We start from the raw sequence: 20,816 nt of genomic DNA on the forward strand, positions 1-20,816 counted from the left end.
ATCTTCCAATGGTCAAGGATGGTATTTGACATAGGTTGTTGAATTTCTGTCCACTCGGCAACAAAATCGGCAAGGGCTTGAGATTTAATTGCCTTCCATGGAGTGAAATCGATATTGAGAGCACCAAGTTCAACTGCCCACTTAGATATGCACCCTGTTGCGTCTCTATTGTGTAGGATGTCTCTGAGTGGGAAATCTATCACCACGGTAATCTTGTGGCTTTCAAAATAGTGGCGAAGCTTGCGTGAAGTGATCAGGAGGGCGTAGAGTAGTTTTTGCACATGCAGGTACCAGATTTTTTATTCTGACAGTACTTCGCTGATGTACTATACGGGGCGTTGTACTTTATATATGCGCCCTTCTTCTTCTCTTTCTACGACTATCGTTGTGCTAATCACAGTAGAAGTTGCCGCAATGTACAGCATCATGTCTTCATATTTTTTTGGAGGTGTGAGAACGGGTGAGGAGGTGAGGTATGCCTTAAGTCTTTTGAAAGTTTCATTGGCTTCTTCTGTCCACTCGAACTTGTCTATCTTCTTTAGTAGTTTAAAGAAAGGTAACCCTTTTTTGCCGAGTCTTGATATGAAATGATTGAGGGCCGCCATGCAGCCTATTAGTTTCTGTACATCTTTGACACTTCGAGGAGGACCCATCTATGTTATGGATCGAATTTGCTTGGAGCTAGCTTCGATTCCATGATGACTGACCAAGAATCTGAGTAGTTGTCCTAAAGGAACTCCAAATACACACTTGTTTGGGTTTAATTTCCACCTCCACCTTTTCAGGTTTTCGAAGGTTTGCTTTAAGTCTTCAATTAGTGTGTCTGGGTTCTTTGTTTTTACTACTATGTCATCCACGTATGCCTCTATGTTTTTGCCGATCTGATCACCAAGGCACATTTGGATAGCTTTTGGTATGTGGCACTAGCATTCTTGTGTCCAAACGACATGGTCTTGTAGCAGTAGGCACCGAACGGAGTGATAAAAGATGTCTTGCTCTGGTCTTGTTCCTATAATGCGATTTGGTGATATCCTGAATAACAATCAAGAAAGGATAATAGGGCAGATCCTACTGTTGAATCAACTATCTGATCAATGCGTGGTAGCCCGAATGTATCTTTCGGGCAGTGTTTGTTGAGATCTGTGTAGTCGACGCACATGCGCCACTCGTCCGTATTCTTTTTTGGTACTAGAACTGAGTTTGCTAGCCAATATGGATGAAGGATTTCTCTGATGAATTCGGCTGCCATTAGCTTTGTGATTTCTTTTTTAATTGCTGCCTTCTTGTCGGGTGAGAATCGTCGTAGCCGTTGCTTCACAGGCTTGGAGCCTTCATTGATATCAATTTTATGCTCAGCCAACTCTCTTGGGATGCCTGGCATGTCGGCCGGCTTAAGCGAAGATATCTTTGTTGTCCTGAAGAAAGTTGGTAAGTGCGAGTTCCTATTTTGCCGAGAGGTGGGCGCTGATGGTTGCCGTCTTGGAGGGATCACCGGTGCCCAGGTCAATTTGCTTGACGTCGGCTTCTTTTGGTGGTGCGAGGATGCTGGGCTTTTTAGCCGGTATCTCTAGTTCTTCTGGACTCATTTCTGTGGCAATAGTGGCTATTTCTTTTCTACCATTAGCGGTTTGTGCTTTGGTTGCAATTTGAATTGCCTGAATGTCGCAGTCAAAAGCGCGCTTCAAATCACTTCGAAGGGAAAGGACATCGTTAGGCCCTGGCATCTTAAGTAATAGGTACGGGTAATGCGGTATCGCCATGAATTTTGCTAGTGCTGGGCGCCCGAGGATTGCATGATATGATGAATTGAAGTCTGCAACTTCAAACTTGATGAATTCTGTTCGGTAGTTTGAGGGAGTTCCAAAAGTAACTGGTAGGGTGATTTGTCCAAGTGGAATGGCTGCCTTGCCGGGTACTATCCCATAAAAGGGGTGCTTGTTGGCGTAATCATCCTGGCAAGTTGTAGTCCCATCTTTCTTAGTATTTCTAAAAAAATGATGTTGAGTCCGGCTTCCCCATCGATTAGTACTTTTGTGACAGTCATACCGGCGATAGTTGGATCTAGAACCAGTGGGTAATGGCCTGTGTTTCCTATGCTAGTCCATTGGTCTTCTCTTGAAAACTGGATTGGATACTGTGACCAATTGAGATATCTTGGAGTAGCCGGTTCTGCTACCATGATGGTTTGTAGAGCTAGCTTTTCTTGATGTTTGCTTCGGGAATCTAGGGCCCCAGCGAAGATCACTACTACAGTCCCCTTGGATTTTTGGAATCTCTTGTCTTCGTGGTTGTCTTCATCTTTTTTCTGATTGCCATCTTTAGTGTTTACCTTATTATCTTTTCTTGTGTATCGATCGTTGAAGGTGTAGCAATTTCCGATGGTGTGATTTCCTTTAGGGTGCCAGATGCAATGCATGTTTTCAATGTCATCATACCTTCTAGGTTTGGAAAACTTCCTTGATTTGTCAGCCACCGCTACGGTGTTGTCTGGTCCACGTTTTCTTTCCTGATGTCTGATGTTTCGATGATTTCGCTTGTCCGGGTTGTCTTGGTTGTTTCTATCCGGGAACCTTTCTCGTGTCTTCTCCTCTGGAGTAATCATCTTTTCTACTGTGCGTCTGAATTCTTCATTGTTTCTCGGGTTTTCTTTGCAGAAGTCCTAAAATTGCCACCTAGCCATAATTCCATGAGAGAAAGCTTTGATTACTTCTTGTTCGGTGATGTCATGTACTTGAGCACGTAGTTCGCCAAATCGCCGATAGTAATTTCTGAGACTTTCGCCTCCTTTCTGCTTGAGTCCTTTTAATTCTGTGTGGGTGATGGGGTATGTAATGATACCCGTGAAATTTTCACAGAAAACTCTTTGCAAGTCCTCCCAATTTCTGATTGACCCTGGATTTAATTTGTCGAACCGTTGGAGGGGCATGGTTTCTAGGGCCATTGGAAAAAAATAAGGCCTTGATATCATCGTCTCCTCCAGCTAGTTCAATCAACTGTGAGTAAATCCTAAGCCACTGCCTTGGTTTGGTCTTGCCATCATATTTAGAGTGGTTGGATGGCTTGAACTTGTGAGGTAGTCGTATTGAAGCAAGTCTGTTTGCAAAACAGGGGAATCTATCATGCGTTCCGGCTTCTGTGTATTCTGATTTAGCACCTCCTTCTAGCCAACTGTTGTCTTGGTGAGAGTAGTTCTATGGGGCTGTCTGAATAGGTACTTTGCTTCTGGTCTTTCTTGGTTGTTCGACTCAGTAGTTTTGACTATGGTCTCTTCTACTTTCTCTGTTGTGACTTCCACTTGGTTTGAGTCTCTCGAAAGCGGACTTCCTTTGATTTTGATCTTCCTATCCATGAGACGTTGACCTGGCAGGTAGTCTTGAGTGGGTCCTTCCATCGTGTGTCCTTAGGGCTATTGACCAGAGAAGGTCCCAGAGCTGTTCCTATTTTTCACTGGGAAGTGATGTCGCTCCGAGTTCTTCTAGTGCTTCTCGGATCCTATTGTAGGGTGTATTCACCGCGCACCTTTCTTCGACTTCTTGTTCTAATTTTCTTCTATTATACTCGGCCAGATCTAACTCATATTTGACCCAAGCTTCCTTGCGCTACCTAGCACGGCGTTGGCGTCCTTGTTTCAATTTATTTGTTCTTTCTATGGCTTGCTTCTGATTCTCGGTCTCACCATCGTGCCCCTGGATAAAGGGTGATATGTTGGACTTAGATTCATCTGATGATTCGATGTCAGGTGCTTCTAGGGGGACCAATGGTTATCGAGGACGATGAACCATGAATATTTCTTATGCGTGAATTGTTCTGTTATCGGCATTGGTTTCCATACAGTCGGAGTCATTGATAACTTTAGTAGAGGCTTCAAGGTCGCAGATCGAGTCCACTTCTTGGTAGGGTAGAATTGATGTTGTCATCATGCCGACTAGTCAGGTACCGCTATCCTCAGGAACGGAACCTGGCCAGTGAATGATGTAGTCTTGAGATGTTATAGTTAATATGAGACCTTCCTGAGCTCCTTTTAGTGGCATTCTAAGCACCGAATCAAGGGATCCTTCGGGCCATGCCTGATAAGATTTTGCCATGTTGTGGAGTCTGAACGGAAAAGGACCCGACTTCTTGAAAGGACTCTGAGTGTATTCTGAGTTGAATTCTTGATAGACTGAGGCCACGTTCTGGAACCCTGTCGGAAAAGAACTTGGTTTCTCGAAAGAACTCGGGTAAGACTCCATCTTGGATGCGGAGCCTAAGTTTGAGTCGGATGCGCAAACCCACAAAATCTGAGTTGGATCGGACATCACGAGCTACGTGAATCTTCCGGCGAGTTGATCTGTCGTAGTCACTGAAATAGAAAGGTCTTCATGGTGATCCGAATCTTCGAGGAGACGACTTTGGAGCTTGCCATCATCACCTACCTTGTAGATCCATGAACCAAAGATGAAGGTTGATCCCATCGAGAAGATCATGTTGTCGAGGTCCGTCGAGCTCTCGGATGCAAATTCACCGAAATCCCCTACCTGGCGCATCAGCTGTCGGTGTTTCACCACCGATAGTGTCGGGTACCATAAAACGGGGTACCCCAAACATTTACCGAATGAATCACTTAAGCCCTATCAAAGACGAAGCCAAAAGGTAAACCATCGGTTGACCTCTGGCATTGTCCGAGCCCACTAGCTCTCCGCCTCGCACAAGGCCTCGCACGGGAGGTCTCGATGGCCTGCCAAGTCTCCGCCTCACGAGAGGCCTCATGCGGGAGGCCTCGACGAGGAACCAATTCTCTGTCTCGCCCGAGGCCCCGCGTGTAAAGCCTCGAACGAGACAGTGATTCTCTGTATCGCTCGAGGCCGGCTCAGCAATAACCGTCGCTTCTGCCTCGACCGAGCTCCCCAACAGAGTGTCATGTCCCATTAATGCGTCAACCACTCCTGCAATCTCAGCCGGACGATGGCTCGGCACCGTAGAGTGGCCGATGGGACAAGAAGTCACATCAACGCCATACCGACTAGGACAGGGCACGGCTAGGATTACCGGCCACTGTGTTCTGGTGTTGTGCCCACGATCAACGCTTGCACTACATTGTGCCACGTAACCCCCACCCCGGAGACAACGTGGCATGGGGAGTCTAGTCTGGGTCACCATAGCCTCAGAATCAACATACAAGACCAACTATTCCCTCCAAGCCTCGGCAATTTACATCAGGGTCTCGGTAACCTCGGGATTCACGTCTGCCGAGACCCCCGCGATGGCTCGGCCTCGGCACCAACTGAGCCTCGGCTTCTCACGCAGTCAACACACAGTGACCCGCACACCGACCGCCACGCCCGCTTCAAGGTAACACTAGAGCTCCCACAACGCACAGGATCGGATGTGACCGGCGCGTCGACCCAGTACTTCAAGGACGAGACCACTCCGTCGCCCACACCACCACAGTAACAGGCTATAGGGCTCGGACATGCCGCCTCCATTCGCACGACGCCGTGTAGCTAGCGCATGTATAACCCTTGTCCCCCCCTTCAACTATAAAAGGGAGGGACCAGGGCCGTTTCTAGGATCAGGGACGGACGATTAGGCCTATGCCCACGTAATGAACTCACGCATGAACACACAAATGAACGCTCGAGCTTCCCCGCTGTCTTAGATCAACATCTCAAGCAATCCACGCCGCTCCACGTAGAGACCTAGGACTAGCTCCCTCTCTCGCCCTGCTTGTAACCCCCTACTACGACCACTTCGGTGCAAGGAATACAAGATCGATCTCTCAAACTGGACATAGGGTGCTCATTACCCGAACTAGTATAAACCTTATGTCTCTTTGCATCACCATCCGGGATTGAGAACACGCAGTATAAATTTACTAGTTAGTTGAGGGCCCGCCGGTCCGAAACACCAATAGATAGCCTACCATGAGGGTACCCAGGACAGTTTGTCCGGACTTCAGCGTATGCAGAACTCAATGATAAACGCAAGAGACAGTCGACTTATCCTGGTTTGGGCCCTCGATCGTGATCGAGTAATAGCCCTACATCCAGTTGGCGTTAGTCTTTGCGTTGGATTGATTGTAAAGTGTTGCGTCCCCTCTCTAGGAACCCCGCCCTCCTTTATATAGTTAGGAGGCCAGAGTCCTAGTCGGTTTACAATGAGTTTCCTAGTAGGATTATAGAATAATACTACTACTAAGATTACAGTGAAAGAAGACCTAGTTAGACTAGATCTTCTCTCTTCCTTGTAGGGTATCCTGTGGGTCCTGTATCGACAGCGGCCACCCGCACTGTCGAGGAACAGGGCTAGAGAGGCGGCCATGGCCGACAAGGATGGCCTCCTGCTAGTTGGCCTAGACCTAGAGGGCGAGAACGACGACGACACTTGAGCCAACGCTGCTGCGTTGTTCGGTATTGATCTTGTGGACGGCTCTGCTGCTCCGATCGATGTGGACACGGACGGTGGCGAAGGGGCGACGGCGACTGCGAACTCCAAAGCCTGTGTGGGCTGATTTTGAGGAGATCTATGAGATTATTAATGGTTCTAGAATTTGCACCAAGGCTGTTTGTAAGATGTGCAAATCTACATTGTTTGCTAGATCTGCTGCTGGCACTGGTCACTTAAAAAGGCACCAAAAATCATGTAGGATTAAAATTGATCAACGTGCTAGGGTTCAATCTAGGCTTTCATACAATCCTGATGGTTCTATTTATAACTGGGATTATAAACCTGAAGTTGCTAGATCTAAATTATGTCGTTTGATTGCTAAGCTTGATCTGCCTTTAGGAATTGGAGAGACTGATGCTTGGGAAGAATACATTGTTAGAGCTCATAATCCTAGGTTTGTTAAGGTCTCTAGACAGATTACCACTAGAGATCTTGGCAAACTTTTTAATGAACGACGTAATATAATTAAGAACTGTGTGTTGTCTGGTGCTTCTTCTGTTGGTCTGACATCAGACATTTGGTCTGGTAATGCAAAGGAAGACTATATCAATGTTGTTGCTCATTATGTGACTGCTGACTAGGAGTTGCAGAAAAAGGTAATTGGTCTCCGCTTGATTGAGGTAAAACATACTGGTGAGAATATTGCAGAAAAAGTTGCTTGTGTGATTGAAGAATTTGGTTTGCTTGACAAGGTGTTCTCTGTTACTCTTGACAATGCTTCTTCCAATGCTAAGGCTATGGAAACATTGACATCTATGTTTGCTGGTTATCTGGGTTCTGAACCTGCACCTACACCTTCAGATCCTAATAAGGTTAAGTATCATCTTGTGCATCAACGTTGTACTTGCCATATTATTAATCTGATAGTAAAATCTAGCTTAAAAAGGTTCAAACCTTACACTAAGGATTTCAGACTTGCTATTAACTTTTTGAATTCATCTAATCAAAGGATTGCTTTGTTCAAGAACTTTTGTATTGCTAAGGGTGTTAGACCTAGAAAGTTTGGTTTGGATATGGATGTTAGATGGAATGCTACATATCTTATGCTTAAACACCTGCTTCCATATAAGGATGTTTTTTCTGTGTTCATTAATTCCAACTATGGCTCAACGTTGTTAACTGCAAGTCACTGGTATATTGCTGATAAAATACTTAAATTCTTAGAAGTTTTTTATGACTCCACAGTCACTCTTTCTGGTGTTTACTATCTAACTAGTCCACTTATTCTGCACCATCTGCTAGATATTATAACTCATTTGCATGAAAGTTTAAAGGATCAGAATCGGTTTTCTATTATCTATCCTATGAAGCTTAAATACCTAAAATACTAGAAGGACATACCTCTATTGTATTCATTTGCATTCATTCTTGATCCTAGAGGTAAAATGAGAGGTTTATTTAATGTTCTTACCATAATGCAACAAAAAACTGGCTTTGACTACAGTTCTTATTATGGTATTGTGAAAACTGAAATTTTCAAGTTGTTTAACAAGTATGAAGAAAAGTTTGGTGCAGCTAGGTCTCAAAGGAGGGCTGCACATCCTGCAAGCATCATAGGTAAGAGGAAGTAGGCATGGGGAAGAATTTTTGGAGGCCCTAGAGCATCTAGTGTTGTTGGACCTTCCCCTGCCTCTGCTCCCAGTCCTTCTTTATCTACTTCTGCTGCTGCTTGTGAGCTATCTGCTTATCTGGACAGTGATAATGTCACTGCATATGAGGATGACTTTGATCTACTTCTCTGGTGGTGTGACCATAAGCTAACATATCCAGTGCTTTCTATCATGGCTAGAGACATTATGTCAGTTCCTGTTTCAACAGTGTCTTCAGAATCTTGTTTCAGCTTGATAGAAAGAATACGTGAGGAGCGGCGCCGTAGACTATTGCCTGAACATGTGGAGATGCTTGCTTGCATAAAAGATTAGGAGCTGGGTGAAAGAAGACTGTAGCATGATGTTGACAACCAAGAACTGGTAGACTCCTTCGAGCATCTCTATCTTGATGAAGATGCATCTACTTCTGGGGTTCCTTCTGCTAGCAAATCTGCATCTATGGCTTCTGCATCTGGTGGTTCTTGAGTTGAGAGTTGAGATTGAGACAGTGAGAGTGTGAGACTTGAGAGGTGAGCTGAGAGCCTGAGACTTGATTATGATCTGTATCTATGATGTATCATGTAAACCTTTGAACATGTTTAAGACTTATAAGAGCCGTGCTACACTCTTTTTCCCTTTCTGGGGTTTCTCATAAGGGTGAGTTTTACCCAGAAAGGTTTTTAATGAGGCGGCATTGCACATAGCTCAGTTATCCTTTTAATTTCTCTTGTTCTCTATGTGTATGGTTTTGGTTTTGGTTTGAAGCTCTTCTGGGAAAAAATACTTCAAATTTGAATACTTCTTGTTGAGATGAATTTTTTGATGTGTTTTGAACCCTACGGGCCTCGAGCTGGCACGGCCTGGTGATTTGGCCGTGCCTAGCAGGCCGGCACAGCATGGATTTAGGCCCATAGGCCCGTGCTTGGGCTGATGGCAAGGCACGAGGCCCGTAGCGGCATGGCACGGGAGGCACGACGTGCCGTGCCGGCCCGACATCCTCCGGGCCGACTGTAACAACCCAAAAATCCACACACCAAAAATTCCAACTACAAAATTTTTTCTTCAAAACCCCATGTGATGTTGAGTGACATATAGAAGTCAAACCCTAGTTTGCATTTAGTTGTAACCTAATTACTCATTTTAATATGCAAAGTATGTCACTTATCATACATGTTTAAATTCCTAACAAATAAATCATGCATGTGCTTAATACCAAATTATGAGTTGGTTCTCATTACCCTTTTTGTTGTGCAAATAAAAGCAACAACCTATAATTAATTAATCATGTCATTAATTAATTAAGTAAGTGCCACCTAAGTATGTGGACTCCACATATAAGCCCTAAACTCTTGCCCAAACCAAAATGAAGGTATCGTAACTATAATTATGAGACTAAATAAATCAAACCCTAAACAAATTGGCAAAAAATAAAAGAGAAAGAAAAACAAAATAGAAAAAGAATAAAAAAAAGAGAAAGGAAAGAATAGGGAGAAGCAGCAGCCTAGGCCTGCTCGGCCTTGCGAGCCAGCCCGCCTGCCCTCCCACTCGCGCACGTGGCCCACAAAGCCGGCCCAGCTTCGCCTCGCCACTCGCGCGCGCAGACACCGACCGCCGGGTCCCACCTGCCAGCCCATACCGCTTCACCGCGTCGTGTTGCGCCTGAGCCGCACCCGCTGCCAACCGGACCCCACGCGTTAGCCACCCCAGCAACAGGGTCTTCTTCCTCCCCACGCCAGCCTCTCCTCCCGACCGAGCCCCGACCGAAGCAGCAGGCGCAGGCCCACGCAAATCGCATGACCTTGTTCCCTTAGAGCCGCACCCACGCAACCCCTATGCCACCAACCCCACACGCCAGGACCGTCTGATGCGCTCGGCGCATCGCCCGCCGTCCGCCCCCATCCGCCATTGGTGAGCAGTGGAGCTTCACCTATAAAAGGAGGAGCTCGGAACCCTAGTACCTCACCACACCTCGCCGCCGCCGTGCGGTTCGCACCAACACACTAAGCCGAGGGACGAGAGGAGAAGGAGAGGCGTGGAGATGGACGCCGCTGCCAGAGCAAGAAGGGAGGAGCCACCGATGCGGAAGACGGTGAGTACCTCTGTCCCAGCTCGGCTCTGCTACACCGTCGACACCGCACCACCACCATCGCCTTCGAGCTCCCCATGGTGAGCCATCTTGCTGAGACCACCTCCCTAGCCAAATGGAACGTTCACCACCATGATCGAAACCTTGCTGAAGCTTCGAGCTCTGGCCTAGCCCAACTGGTTAGCTAGGGAGACCACCATGGACACACTTGACGAGACCCAGGACGCGCCATGCGCACTGCCATAAGCTAAAAGGAGGACCCCAGCCATGACGTTGTGCATCAGAGTAGGAACGCACATGCACGGGCACGCTCACCATGGCTAAGAGCACAACCATGGCAAGACCACCGCGTCTTCTACGTTGCGGTAAAGGTGACGTTGACACCCCGACTGGCTCCGCCATGACGAGAGACACACCGCGCTCACCTTAGCCGAGGAAGAAGCCCATTGGAGCCCTGCGTTGCCGCACCGCACCTCATCGGACCACCACCGCCTCCGCTTTGCCCCCACTACCATGGCTAGAGCCACTGGGAGCACCAGGAGCTCCTTCAACACGCCCACCGTGGCCGTAGAAGCATCGTGGAGCTCACGCGCTTCTCCAATTGGGCTCTCGCTACCACTGCAGCCCTGTCCATGCACGCCGACGAACCCACACTGCCGTTCACCATGGCTAGAGCCCTAGGAAGCCCTAGCCGTCGCCCCGACCCCACCGTCGTAGTCGCCATGGCATGGGGAAGCTATTGCCTACCCTAATCGGATGCTAGCGCCGCCCTAGGGGCTCGCCGGTGACCTCACCACTGGTGGGAGCCCCGTCGGGGAAGAGAAGGGGATTTTCCCCTTGCCGGCCACACGTCTGTGCACTGTGCGTGCTGATCTTTCGGTGAACCTGATGGGAATTCTCTTCATCAACGTCTTCCGCGATGATGCAGCTTCGTTGAGACAATGACTCGCCGTGTACCCATCCATCCAAGGATGAAAGCGAGCCACACCGAGCTGTCGGCGAGCCACGTCGACCACGTCCCGAGCAGCTCCGCCGAGCACCGACCACGACCACGTCGACCACGTCCTGAGCAGCTCCACCGAGCTCCGACCACGACCACGTCGACCATGTCCCGAGCAGCTCCGCCAAGCTCCGACCACGACCACTTCGACCACGTCCTGAGCAGCTTCGCCGAGCTCCGACCACGACCACGTCGTGCACGTGAACCGAACCCTAGGAAGGAGTAAGTGGACCAAGTCCTTCATAGACCGGCTCTGCGGTCTATGGACCAACGCAGGTGGGTTCACCATGAACCGCGCCTCACCTGCGCCCGTGGATCACGGCCCGTTAGTGGCCCAGTAAGACGACGTGGCCGCACCAGCGCATGCCATGGGGCAGGCCAAAGCCCAGCCCATATCCAGGCCCAACCGGCCTAGTTTAGACCTGGCCTGAGCTGACCGTTGACCGGGCCCACAAGTCAGCGACACAGAGCCGCTGGACCCACTTGTCAGTGGATGACGTCAGTAGCTCTAGACCCACCTGTCAGTACCAGAGCCAAGACGATGATGTCATGCTGACATCATACTGATGTCAGCATGCCACGTGGACCAACAGGAGCGTGACATGTGTCAGCATGATATTAATTCAGCCTTTTCCCATTTTCAGAAATGATTGAAACTCTAGAAATTCATAACTAACTCATACGAACTCAGAAAAATACAAGACTAGGACCAAAATTCATCTAAAATCGAGCTCTACGCAATGAAACCATGTTTGAGTGCATTTGGCTCTTTTGAATTTTCATTGCTTTTTGTGCTATTCTATAGACGTCGCTAATGCGACTATAATGCGATCATTTGCAGACTCAGAGGAGAACCAGACGGATGAGGACCGAGTGTACCGTGAGGAGTACAGAGATGACTTCACTGAAGGTGTCACATCCCACCCAATCTCGTAGCACCTATTATGCATGGCTAATATAGAGCTGCTATTGCTTTACTTTATTGTTATAATCACACTACGATAGGACTTGCATGGTAGTATGCTTACTTGATGGCCTTTACCTTGACGCAACCTTACCCCCGCTTACCCTGCTATTAGGTTAGACACACGCTTGCTGCTATATTTCATTACTTATTACTTCTACTACGCTTGTACTATATTGATGCGTGGTGGAAACTAGTGTTATCTGGACTATGGGGAGAGTGCTGCGTGTGTGACTTGGGTGTGTGGAGGGTGAGGGTTGTGTCGACCAAGTTGGAATATACGACGAGCCTGGGGCAAGTCTTGTCGTGGGGTGCTACCTGGGCACCCCTGGAAAATGGATACCTGTGGTGGGTAAATGGTATATGAGGTGGCCCTGGGTGTGAACCTGTGATGGGAGGAGCCCGAGGTGGAGGTGCTACGGTGGCACGGTAAAACCCTGATGAAGACATTCTGGCTTGGTCATCTCTAAGGACTTACTAGTACTCAGACTCATCGGGAAGCCTTACGTACCACTCGCCCTATATGGTGTGGGACGGCCGGACTACTTGGTAGGATATTGCCACTACTGCTAGGTTGATAGCGGACAGTGCAAGGAGGTACGGGGCGCGGAGGATTTCCCCCACACCGTTCTGAGACTTCATGGAGACCATGTGGACCCGGCTCATGACTCATAGTTTCAGCCACCCCAGACTAGACTTGGGGTGTACCAGGGCTGAATGGTAGAGTGGCATTATCCTAGGCTAGCAAGCGGCCAGAATCAGCCCAGTTGACGACGGTCAGCGAAGAAGGCAGATCTTGTGGTTATGTAAAACCTTTGCAGAGTGTATGGTTGATCGATCGATACATATGCTGACTTGTCGGCTATGGACCTTTCCTGGATTTCGCTTAAACTAGATAGTGAGATGAGTCATTCTCTTCTTCCCCCATGAGAGAGTGTCGGTCGTAGCCAAGGGCTACGGGCCTTGAGACAGTGCCGAGAGGGAGTTGGCCTGTCGACTGAGCGATGGTATGGTGATGATATGGAGATGGTGGTATATCGATCCCAGGATCGAAACCTGGCTCTGGACAGAAATGGGGTGGAATGTGTGTGGGAATGGTGTTAAAACTTGACTATACTGTTATATACTTGATATGCTAATACATAGGAAACCCCAGCCTTATAGGTTCCTTTTGATTATATCCAGCTTGCATCCAATTTCCACAAAGCAATGCTCATAGGGTGGGAGTGGCCAGTACAAATCGTACTGATAAACGTTGGCACACAGGTTCTGCTGAGGAGTATAGCTCTGAGGAGTTTGACGGTTGAGGGGTTCGTTCCTACGCTCGAGTTTTGGCGATCTTATCTCCAAGCTGTTCTGGATGAATGCTACTTTTGATTCCGCCGATGTGGCGATGTAATAATTTATGTAATTCCGCACTTTATGTACTCTGATATTATCGTTGTATGGATGTGGTATTCGACTGGAAGTTGGGTAATATGATCTACAACGGTCATAATATACTTCGACTCTATGGATTTCCCTTCGCGGAAATCAGGTCGTTTCACCGGCCCGATGGCCAAGCATAAAAGTACTCGACGAGATCTAAACTCTTCAGTTCAAACTTTTTTCCTTTTGGAAATCGTTTACGACCTCAAATATAATATTCATTACAAGATTCACCAAAGTGAATACAAAAGAAAAGAATCATTCACTTAGTCATATGTTACTTTGAGGTGTAGTGGTAAGTACACTTTAGCTGAAGCCTCTGGTCATGAGAATATTCTGTTTTCTGGTAATGAGTTATCATGATGAACAAATGAACTTGCAACATAAACGATCTATTCTGTTTTCTGATAGTGAGTTATTATGATGAACAAGCGAACTTGCAACATAAACGATCTTGCACTGAGGCGCTGACCAGAAACTGGTATCGTGCACTCAAATTGCAGCGTCGTGCACAGGGGATACAGACCTGCAAGCCTCTCCTCCTTTTATTCCTGAAAGGAATGGGAAGCTACGGTATGGTGCTTGTCGTCGTTCGTTCGAGTGCCGGTTACCACGTTTTTGCCATCTGTATCACTGTCTAGCCGGTCACGCGCGCTGATCTTGGCGCGGAATCTGCATTATATGCACACGTACGTACGTGTTGCAAAGTGGAAAGTCCACACGTACAAATTTAAAAGCTCTCTGGCATGTCACACGGCCCAGAGAGTAGTCAAGCGCATGCGCATTATACTAGCAGCTGAATTGATAGTCTCCTCCTCCTCCTACCCTGCCTTTGAGTGAAGCGGGAGCAAAATCATTTCACAAGGTATCACCGAGTCATCAGCATAACAAATCACAGTATAGTTATCCCAGGTATATGTGCCACGTTCAACAACCCCCCCCCCCCCCCCCCCCCCCCCCCCCAAAAAAAAAAAAACCCCCCTTCATACGTCAGTTGTGTCGGACGACCTTTTGCTTAGACTTCTGTAAAGAAATTTAGAGGAAGATTAATAAAAGCACACAGTAGTACAGAACAGGTAGTGACTAGTGAGGGATCGGTCTCCATTATATTAGCTCTGCTTTAAATCTTCTTCTTTTAACAAGCTTTTGGAAAGGAACCGAGGACGACACAAAATTTTCAAAAGCTTGACGAGTACACTCGGGGCACATGATCCACATGTTAATGCCTTGATGGTGAGCTGCCCCTCTCCCCTGCCGTGTGTGCTGTGCGCTGCCTATAAGGCAGCGCACTTCGCCAGCATGCTGCACCCACAGAGACAGGAACAGGCAACTAGTGTGCTCTCTCCAGATCTTTCTCTTAGTTTCCTCACACAACGACGACGACCCCATGTCCGCCGCGGTGACGGCGCCGCCCTGCCACAGCCGGCCGTCCCCTCTCAACCCCAACTCGAGGGCCACGCCGTCGCCGAGCAGCCACGGCAAGCCCAACGCGGTCTCCACGACACGGAGGCACCTCGCCAACCTCGACCGCCTCCTCGTCAAGCCGCCACCGCTCCCGCTCCCGCCGCAGCCCAGGAAGCTGCCAATAACCGAGGTGCCAGCAAGCGACGGGGAGGCCACCCCCGACGACCGCAGCGGCCACGGCGGGCTCCTCAACGCGTTGAACCTGTCCACGTTCCTGCCCTTCACGCGGAAGGCAGCCGTGGACGAGATGTCCCCGCGCAGCCTGGCGTACATGCAGGGCCTCCTCACGCTCTCCCCACGGCTGTCGCCCAAGGGCTCCATCGCGGCCGAGTGGCGGAGGTACCACGGCGAGGGCGGCTGGGAGGGCCTCCTCGACCCGCTCGACCACAACCTGCGCCGCGAGCTCCTCCGCTACGGAGACTTCGTGCAGGCCGCCTACACGGCGTTCCACTCCATGCCGTCGGCGGCGGAGGCCGCGTCCAACGGCCACCACCGCACCCTCGTGCTCCCGGACCGCTCGTACCGCCCCACGCGCAGCCTCTTCGCCTCGTCGTCGCTGTCCATCCCGCCGTGGGCGCGGCGGCGGTCGGCGCCCAACTGGCTCACGCAGCGCACCAGCTTCGTCGGCTACGTCGCCGTCTGTGACAGCGAGCGGGAGGTCCGTCGCATGGGCCGCCGCGACATAGCCATCGTGCTACGTGGCACCGCCACGTGCCCCGAGTGGGCCGAGAATCTCCGCGCCATCCTCGTGCCGCTCACGGCGGACGACGACGCGTCGTCCGCGCCCAAGGTGGCAAAGGGGTTCCTGAGCCTATACAAGACGCCAGGAGACCACGTGCCCAGCCTCTCGGCCGACATAGTGGACGAGGTGAGGCGTCTCATGGAGGTGTACAAGGGGGAGGAGCTCAGCATCACAATCGTCGGACACAGCCTTGGCGCGTCGCTGGCCCTCCTCGCCGCCGACGAGCTTAGCACTTGCCTGGCTGCTGACACAGACGGCACCACGGATCACCAGCTGCCGCCGCCGATCGCCGTGGTCTCCTTCGGTGGCCCCAAGACCGGGAACCGCGCGTTTGCGGAGCGGCTGCAGCGCGAGCGCGGCGTGAACGTCTTGCGGGTGGTGAACGCGGGCGACGTGGTGACGCGCGTGCCGGCGCCGATTGCGCGGGAAGGGTACGTGCACACGGGTGGAGCTGAGCTGAGACTGCACAACAGCGACTCGCCGTGCCTGCGTCCCGACGCCGGGCCAGCGTGCTGCCACGACCTGGAGGCGTACCTACACCTTCTGGACGGGTTCGCCGGCTCCGGGCGGCCGTTCCGCGCCGACGCCAGCCGCAGCGTGGCGCGGCTGCTGACATACCAGCGGCCCAGCGTGAAGCGTGCGTACGTGGAGCGCGCGCGGATGCTCGGGTTCGAGCCGGCCTCGCCCAGGACCGCCACCGCCAACGGCGCCGTCGCCGACGGCCAGTACGGCTACCTGGCCAGCCCTACATGACTCTGTAGCTAGAAAGCAGCATGCATGCATGCAAACTCCATTCTTAACAGAGGAATATGCACGTGTTTCTTAACGTGCAATCTATTACCGTGTGTATATGTGACTATACCATCCTGTGTATTTGCCTCTGTCCATTTATTTGTCCCTCGTGCTGAACATGCATGCTGGTGACGAAGTCATCGCTTGGTAACATCTTTCTAACTTTTCTTGCCACGGCTAAAAAACGATTTTAGGAGATATACAGCTCTTTTGATTCACAGAAGAATATGCCTGTAAAAAAATATATATCGATTTTCAGAAGGGTCGTCCCATTTACGTAGACATTCAATAAACTACAATTTCTAAAAATTAAATAAGAGAGACAGGTCTTTTAGGTGGACTGCCTCTGAAGAGGCAGGTCTCTGTACCTTGACTGTGATCCATCTTGGCCCGCTATCGACCTTAGAGTATTTAACAGAGGTTGCCCTAGCTCGTCACTTCCCATCTCTAGCCATAGTCACACACCTCTCTATTCCGCCCTACCTCGATCAACGTCCTTCCTCTCCCTATCGGATCTTGATAGCTATAAGGGATGAATAGCCTATAAAAAATTATCTACAAACTTCCGAACACTAGAGCAAAATAATTAGACAAATATGAGCTCCTAAAAGCAAGTACTTTGTCTAGCTCTATTTCACCCACAAGTAAGCCTCCTACTTAATTCTAGTAGCAAGGTGATCACTACTACTATCACATACAACCACACAAGAGGCTAGCACTACTCTAGTGAGATAAACCAGTGAAACAACTAAACTAGCTATATATTTCTACCAACTAAGCTACAACTACGCTAGAGAGCTACTCACTACAAGAAACTACGACACACAAGCAATGTATATGAAAGTAAAGCATAAGAGAGTAGTATGCTATTTGTACATGTTTAACCTCCAATTGCATGTTAGTCTGATTGTCAATCCTAAACTAAAAACTAGGTAATAGACTCTGTTAAAACTAGAAAATTTGGGTCCTCTAGATGGTTCCAAAGGTAGCTTTTTTCTAAAAATAATAAAAATCTGTTTTGATTTTAAAAAATCATAATTAGTTTAATTTAAATTAGAAAAATATGAAACTAGCACCTTTTTTTAGATTAACTAACACCTTTTTCTAAAAATGTTGGAACTAGTTTATTTCAATTCGTATTGCTTTATTGCTCACAGTTGTACTTATTTATTTAAAACAAATAAGACAACTAACTCCAAATAGGGGTCTGCCAAATAAATAGGAATTTGAGAAGAAAATGTGAGTTTCATATTTTTCTAATTAAAAAAAAGCTAATTATGTTTTTAAGATCAAACGAGAGTTTTTATTATATTTAGAAAATAAAAAATCACTTAAAGGACCAAATTTGTCCGGTTTTGATAGTTAGTGGGCAACAATTACTCGACAGTAGAAAGTTTCTTTAGTTCCGCTTTTTTACTTAACCTGGATTTATGACCCATACTTATACAAGTTAGAACAACTCGCAGTGATGATGGATACAAGGTCTGATTTCAATATATATTGGGTCGTGTCATCCATATCTCGTATGTGATCTGGACTCGTGACTCGTGCTCATACAAGTTAGAATAACTCGCATCTAGCGATGTTACTGTGTCCGATTCGTATACGTATTGGGTTTTGTTGTTATTTTTTGTTTACACATAGACCTTTGACTAGCGGTGGGACATCCTACCACCTCCAAATATATGCTTACCCGCCTCTAAATTTGGTTTTGTACTACCAGGTCAGTTTCAGTGGGAGGTTTCATTCCACTCTTTCTAAGACGTGACAACATTGATAACTGTGAATGAAACTGGTCAGTGCACACTTTCATTTCACTATTTCATAGTCTACTTGCAACATTTAATTCTTGTAGGATGCTATGATCAATTGTGTCACGTGAACTATGTAACTATTCTATATATTTTTTAAGAACTAGCACACTAGAATACTATACTTTCACATAACATATTATATTATATGTACATATCAAATGCAAATTGTTAAACTTTTACGAAACATAATATACTATATGGGTGCATTTTTTTCTCATATTCATCGCCATGTGGTCTAGAGAGACAAAATAAACAAATGCAAAAAGATAAAGAAAAATCAGAGAAATGGAGAAACATGAAGGGAGCATGTGGGCCATGGAGATTTGACGGAATAGAGAAAAGAGAGCATGCCGAAGTGGAAAGAGACAGCGCGTGATGCCGCAGCTGGCCACAGGCCACACCAGATCGGATGAAACGAAAGGAGCCCCTCAGTGCAAGTTTCGTGCGTTTTCCAAAACGTTGGAAACGACGCTGGCTAGTTTTGTGCCACGAAACTCTAATCCTTTCTGTCTGTCCATAAAATTCTGCGTCTGTTCGGTAGGTGTTGATACGATTATATACGATATGATTATAGATTACTACTGCTGACTGATTTGATGTGAAAAAAAAATACTGTTTTAATTAGAAATTTACGATCGTTTACCACCAAGCCAATCGCGATGTGCCGATACGAGGCCGCCCCAATGGACTCCGGCCTTTTCATATCGATAACGACAAGAGGAGAAAGATTGAAAGAAAGTTAAAAAAAGAAGAAGAAAATGCTACATATACATGTACATGGTAGACGAAAACGTAGCAGAGCGTCAGTGACTGTAAGCTTTCTAGGTTCCGTGCGACCTTGCTATTTGGCCACTCACTAGCGAGTCCGATTTTTGTGTTACTATGTGCTAGCGATTTCGACTCCCGTTAGGGACGCACTGATTACGCTGGTTTTCTGGCTGGGTAATCGAGCGTTCAGAATTAGTCAACCACTCGCGATCGTGCAAGAACAACATCATTGGACGTCGTGCTGGGAAAATCAGCTGTTTCATTATTCTCGAAGAAATATCCTGGCTATCCTGTCTATGGCGCACATACTCCTATAGTAGTAGTACCTCTTAATTTTTTCTCAAACATGCTATGTAGCACGTATTTTATTAAGAGAAAGTAGACAATACCAAACCAAACAATAAACGGCTCAACACTAGATAACCAAAAGTTTCCTACGCGAGGAGAAGGAAGAAAAACAGAAGCGAAAAAACTAAAGAAAACTACGACGAAGCCCGGCTACTACCACAAGAGGAACTAAAAGCAACAACGGGCTAAGGTACAGCGAGCTAGTAAACTAGGCCATAAGCAACGATTGGACGACCTAGAGCGGGTACCCCAAGGTAGGCTAAACCTCGAGGTCAACCCCCTCCACCAGCTGGATGTCCTCAATCGCGCAACCTGTCGAGAAGAGCATCCTGATTGCCTCGCGCTTGGACTCCGAGAGAGGCTCGCCGAATAGGGCCATGTACTTATCGAAATCGCCCTCCGCATCTGCCTGCGGCGCCTGATCCTGCTGGCGGAGTCCCCATTTTGCCATCATCATGTTCTGGGCTTGCACGGTCAGGTTGACCTAACACTGTTCCGACTGATTTGTTGTGAGAAAAAAATACTATTTTAGCTGAAAAACAAGCTGAAAAATATGGTTTATAAGACAGAGAAGGACAGACACAGGCACACCAAGAGTGAAGTAGCAGCAGCACAGTAGTGGTCGAATGAGACAATGAGTGGGTGCAGCGTCAATGTGCGATGATGTGGTGGCCTACTAGTGGATGGATCCGCGTGTCGGACTCGTACGTAGGTAAGACGCACGCACGTTACGAGCCTTGCGTTGCGCTTATATTAGTGGAGTGGAGCGCCGAACCAATAACGACGTGCTAAATGGGGTGACAATCTAGTGGCTAAAAGTGTTCAGTGCAGTCTAAAGTGTTAAACTTAAACGCCACATATCGTTGCGGCGGATAAAGATTGTTAGTCAACTAGCTATCATGTATCTAATCATGTGAACTCACGCATTAATAAATCATCTGGTGTGTACAAAAAATATTTGCGGCCTTATATATTACTTATAATTTCCACGCGGCTTGCAAAAGCACTCTTGGAATTATGTAACAAAAGTTTGTTTGTTGGCTAAAAGTTATTAGCCAAAACTAATAGTATATCGAGCAGTTGGAATTATTTGTGTGTTCGAACCTGTTCCACTAGGTTTGAGTTCCCAACTCCATGCGTCCGTCGGCAGTCAGATACTCGCGCGACGACTTCGTTAATTCTAATATCTGTCGATAAATAAAGTTTCTCGAGTGAGCAGAGGGCGTTCATCATAGTTCATAGGGATGTGTTCATACGTTTATAGAGGACAAGTGCATGTTGAGCGTGTGCTATTGTGCTATGTTTCGGGAAGAACTTAGCAAAACCTTGCCTCGTAATAAAAAATGTTAGCATTTTTTTTCTTATGCATGGAAGCAGTCATATACTCAATGTCAC

The 20,816-nt window shown here is 47.8% G+C and overlaps 1 protein-coding gene across 1 annotated transcript; it reads left to right on the forward strand.

Moving 5' to 3' along the window:
* The first annotated feature begins 14,818 nt into the window (after positions 1 to 14,818).
* LOC136492837 (phospholipase A1-Ibeta2, chloroplastic-like) lies at positions 14,819 to 16,612 on the forward strand. Its single transcript, XM_066488888.1, has one exon. The coding sequence runs from the start codon at positions 14,881 to 14,883 to the stop codon at positions 16,450 to 16,452; it is 1,572 nt and encodes a 523-aa protein (XP_066344985.1). The 5' UTR covers positions 14,819 to 14,880; the 3' UTR covers positions 16,453 to 16,612.
* Positions 16,613 to 20,816: the final 4,204 nt, after the last annotated feature.

This window comes from Miscanthus floridulus, chromosome 1, assembly GCF_019320115.1.
Source record: "Miscanthus floridulus cultivar M001 chromosome 1, ASM1932011v1, whole genome shotgun sequence".
NCBI lineage: Eukaryota > Viridiplantae > Streptophyta > Magnoliopsida > Poales > Poaceae > Miscanthus > Miscanthus floridulus.

Excerpts from the sequence above, each read along its gene's own strand:
- LOC136492837 (XM_066488888.1), top strand. The coding sequence starts at position 14,881 with ATGTCCGCCGCGGTGACGGCGCCGCCCTGCCACAGCCGGCCGTCCCCT.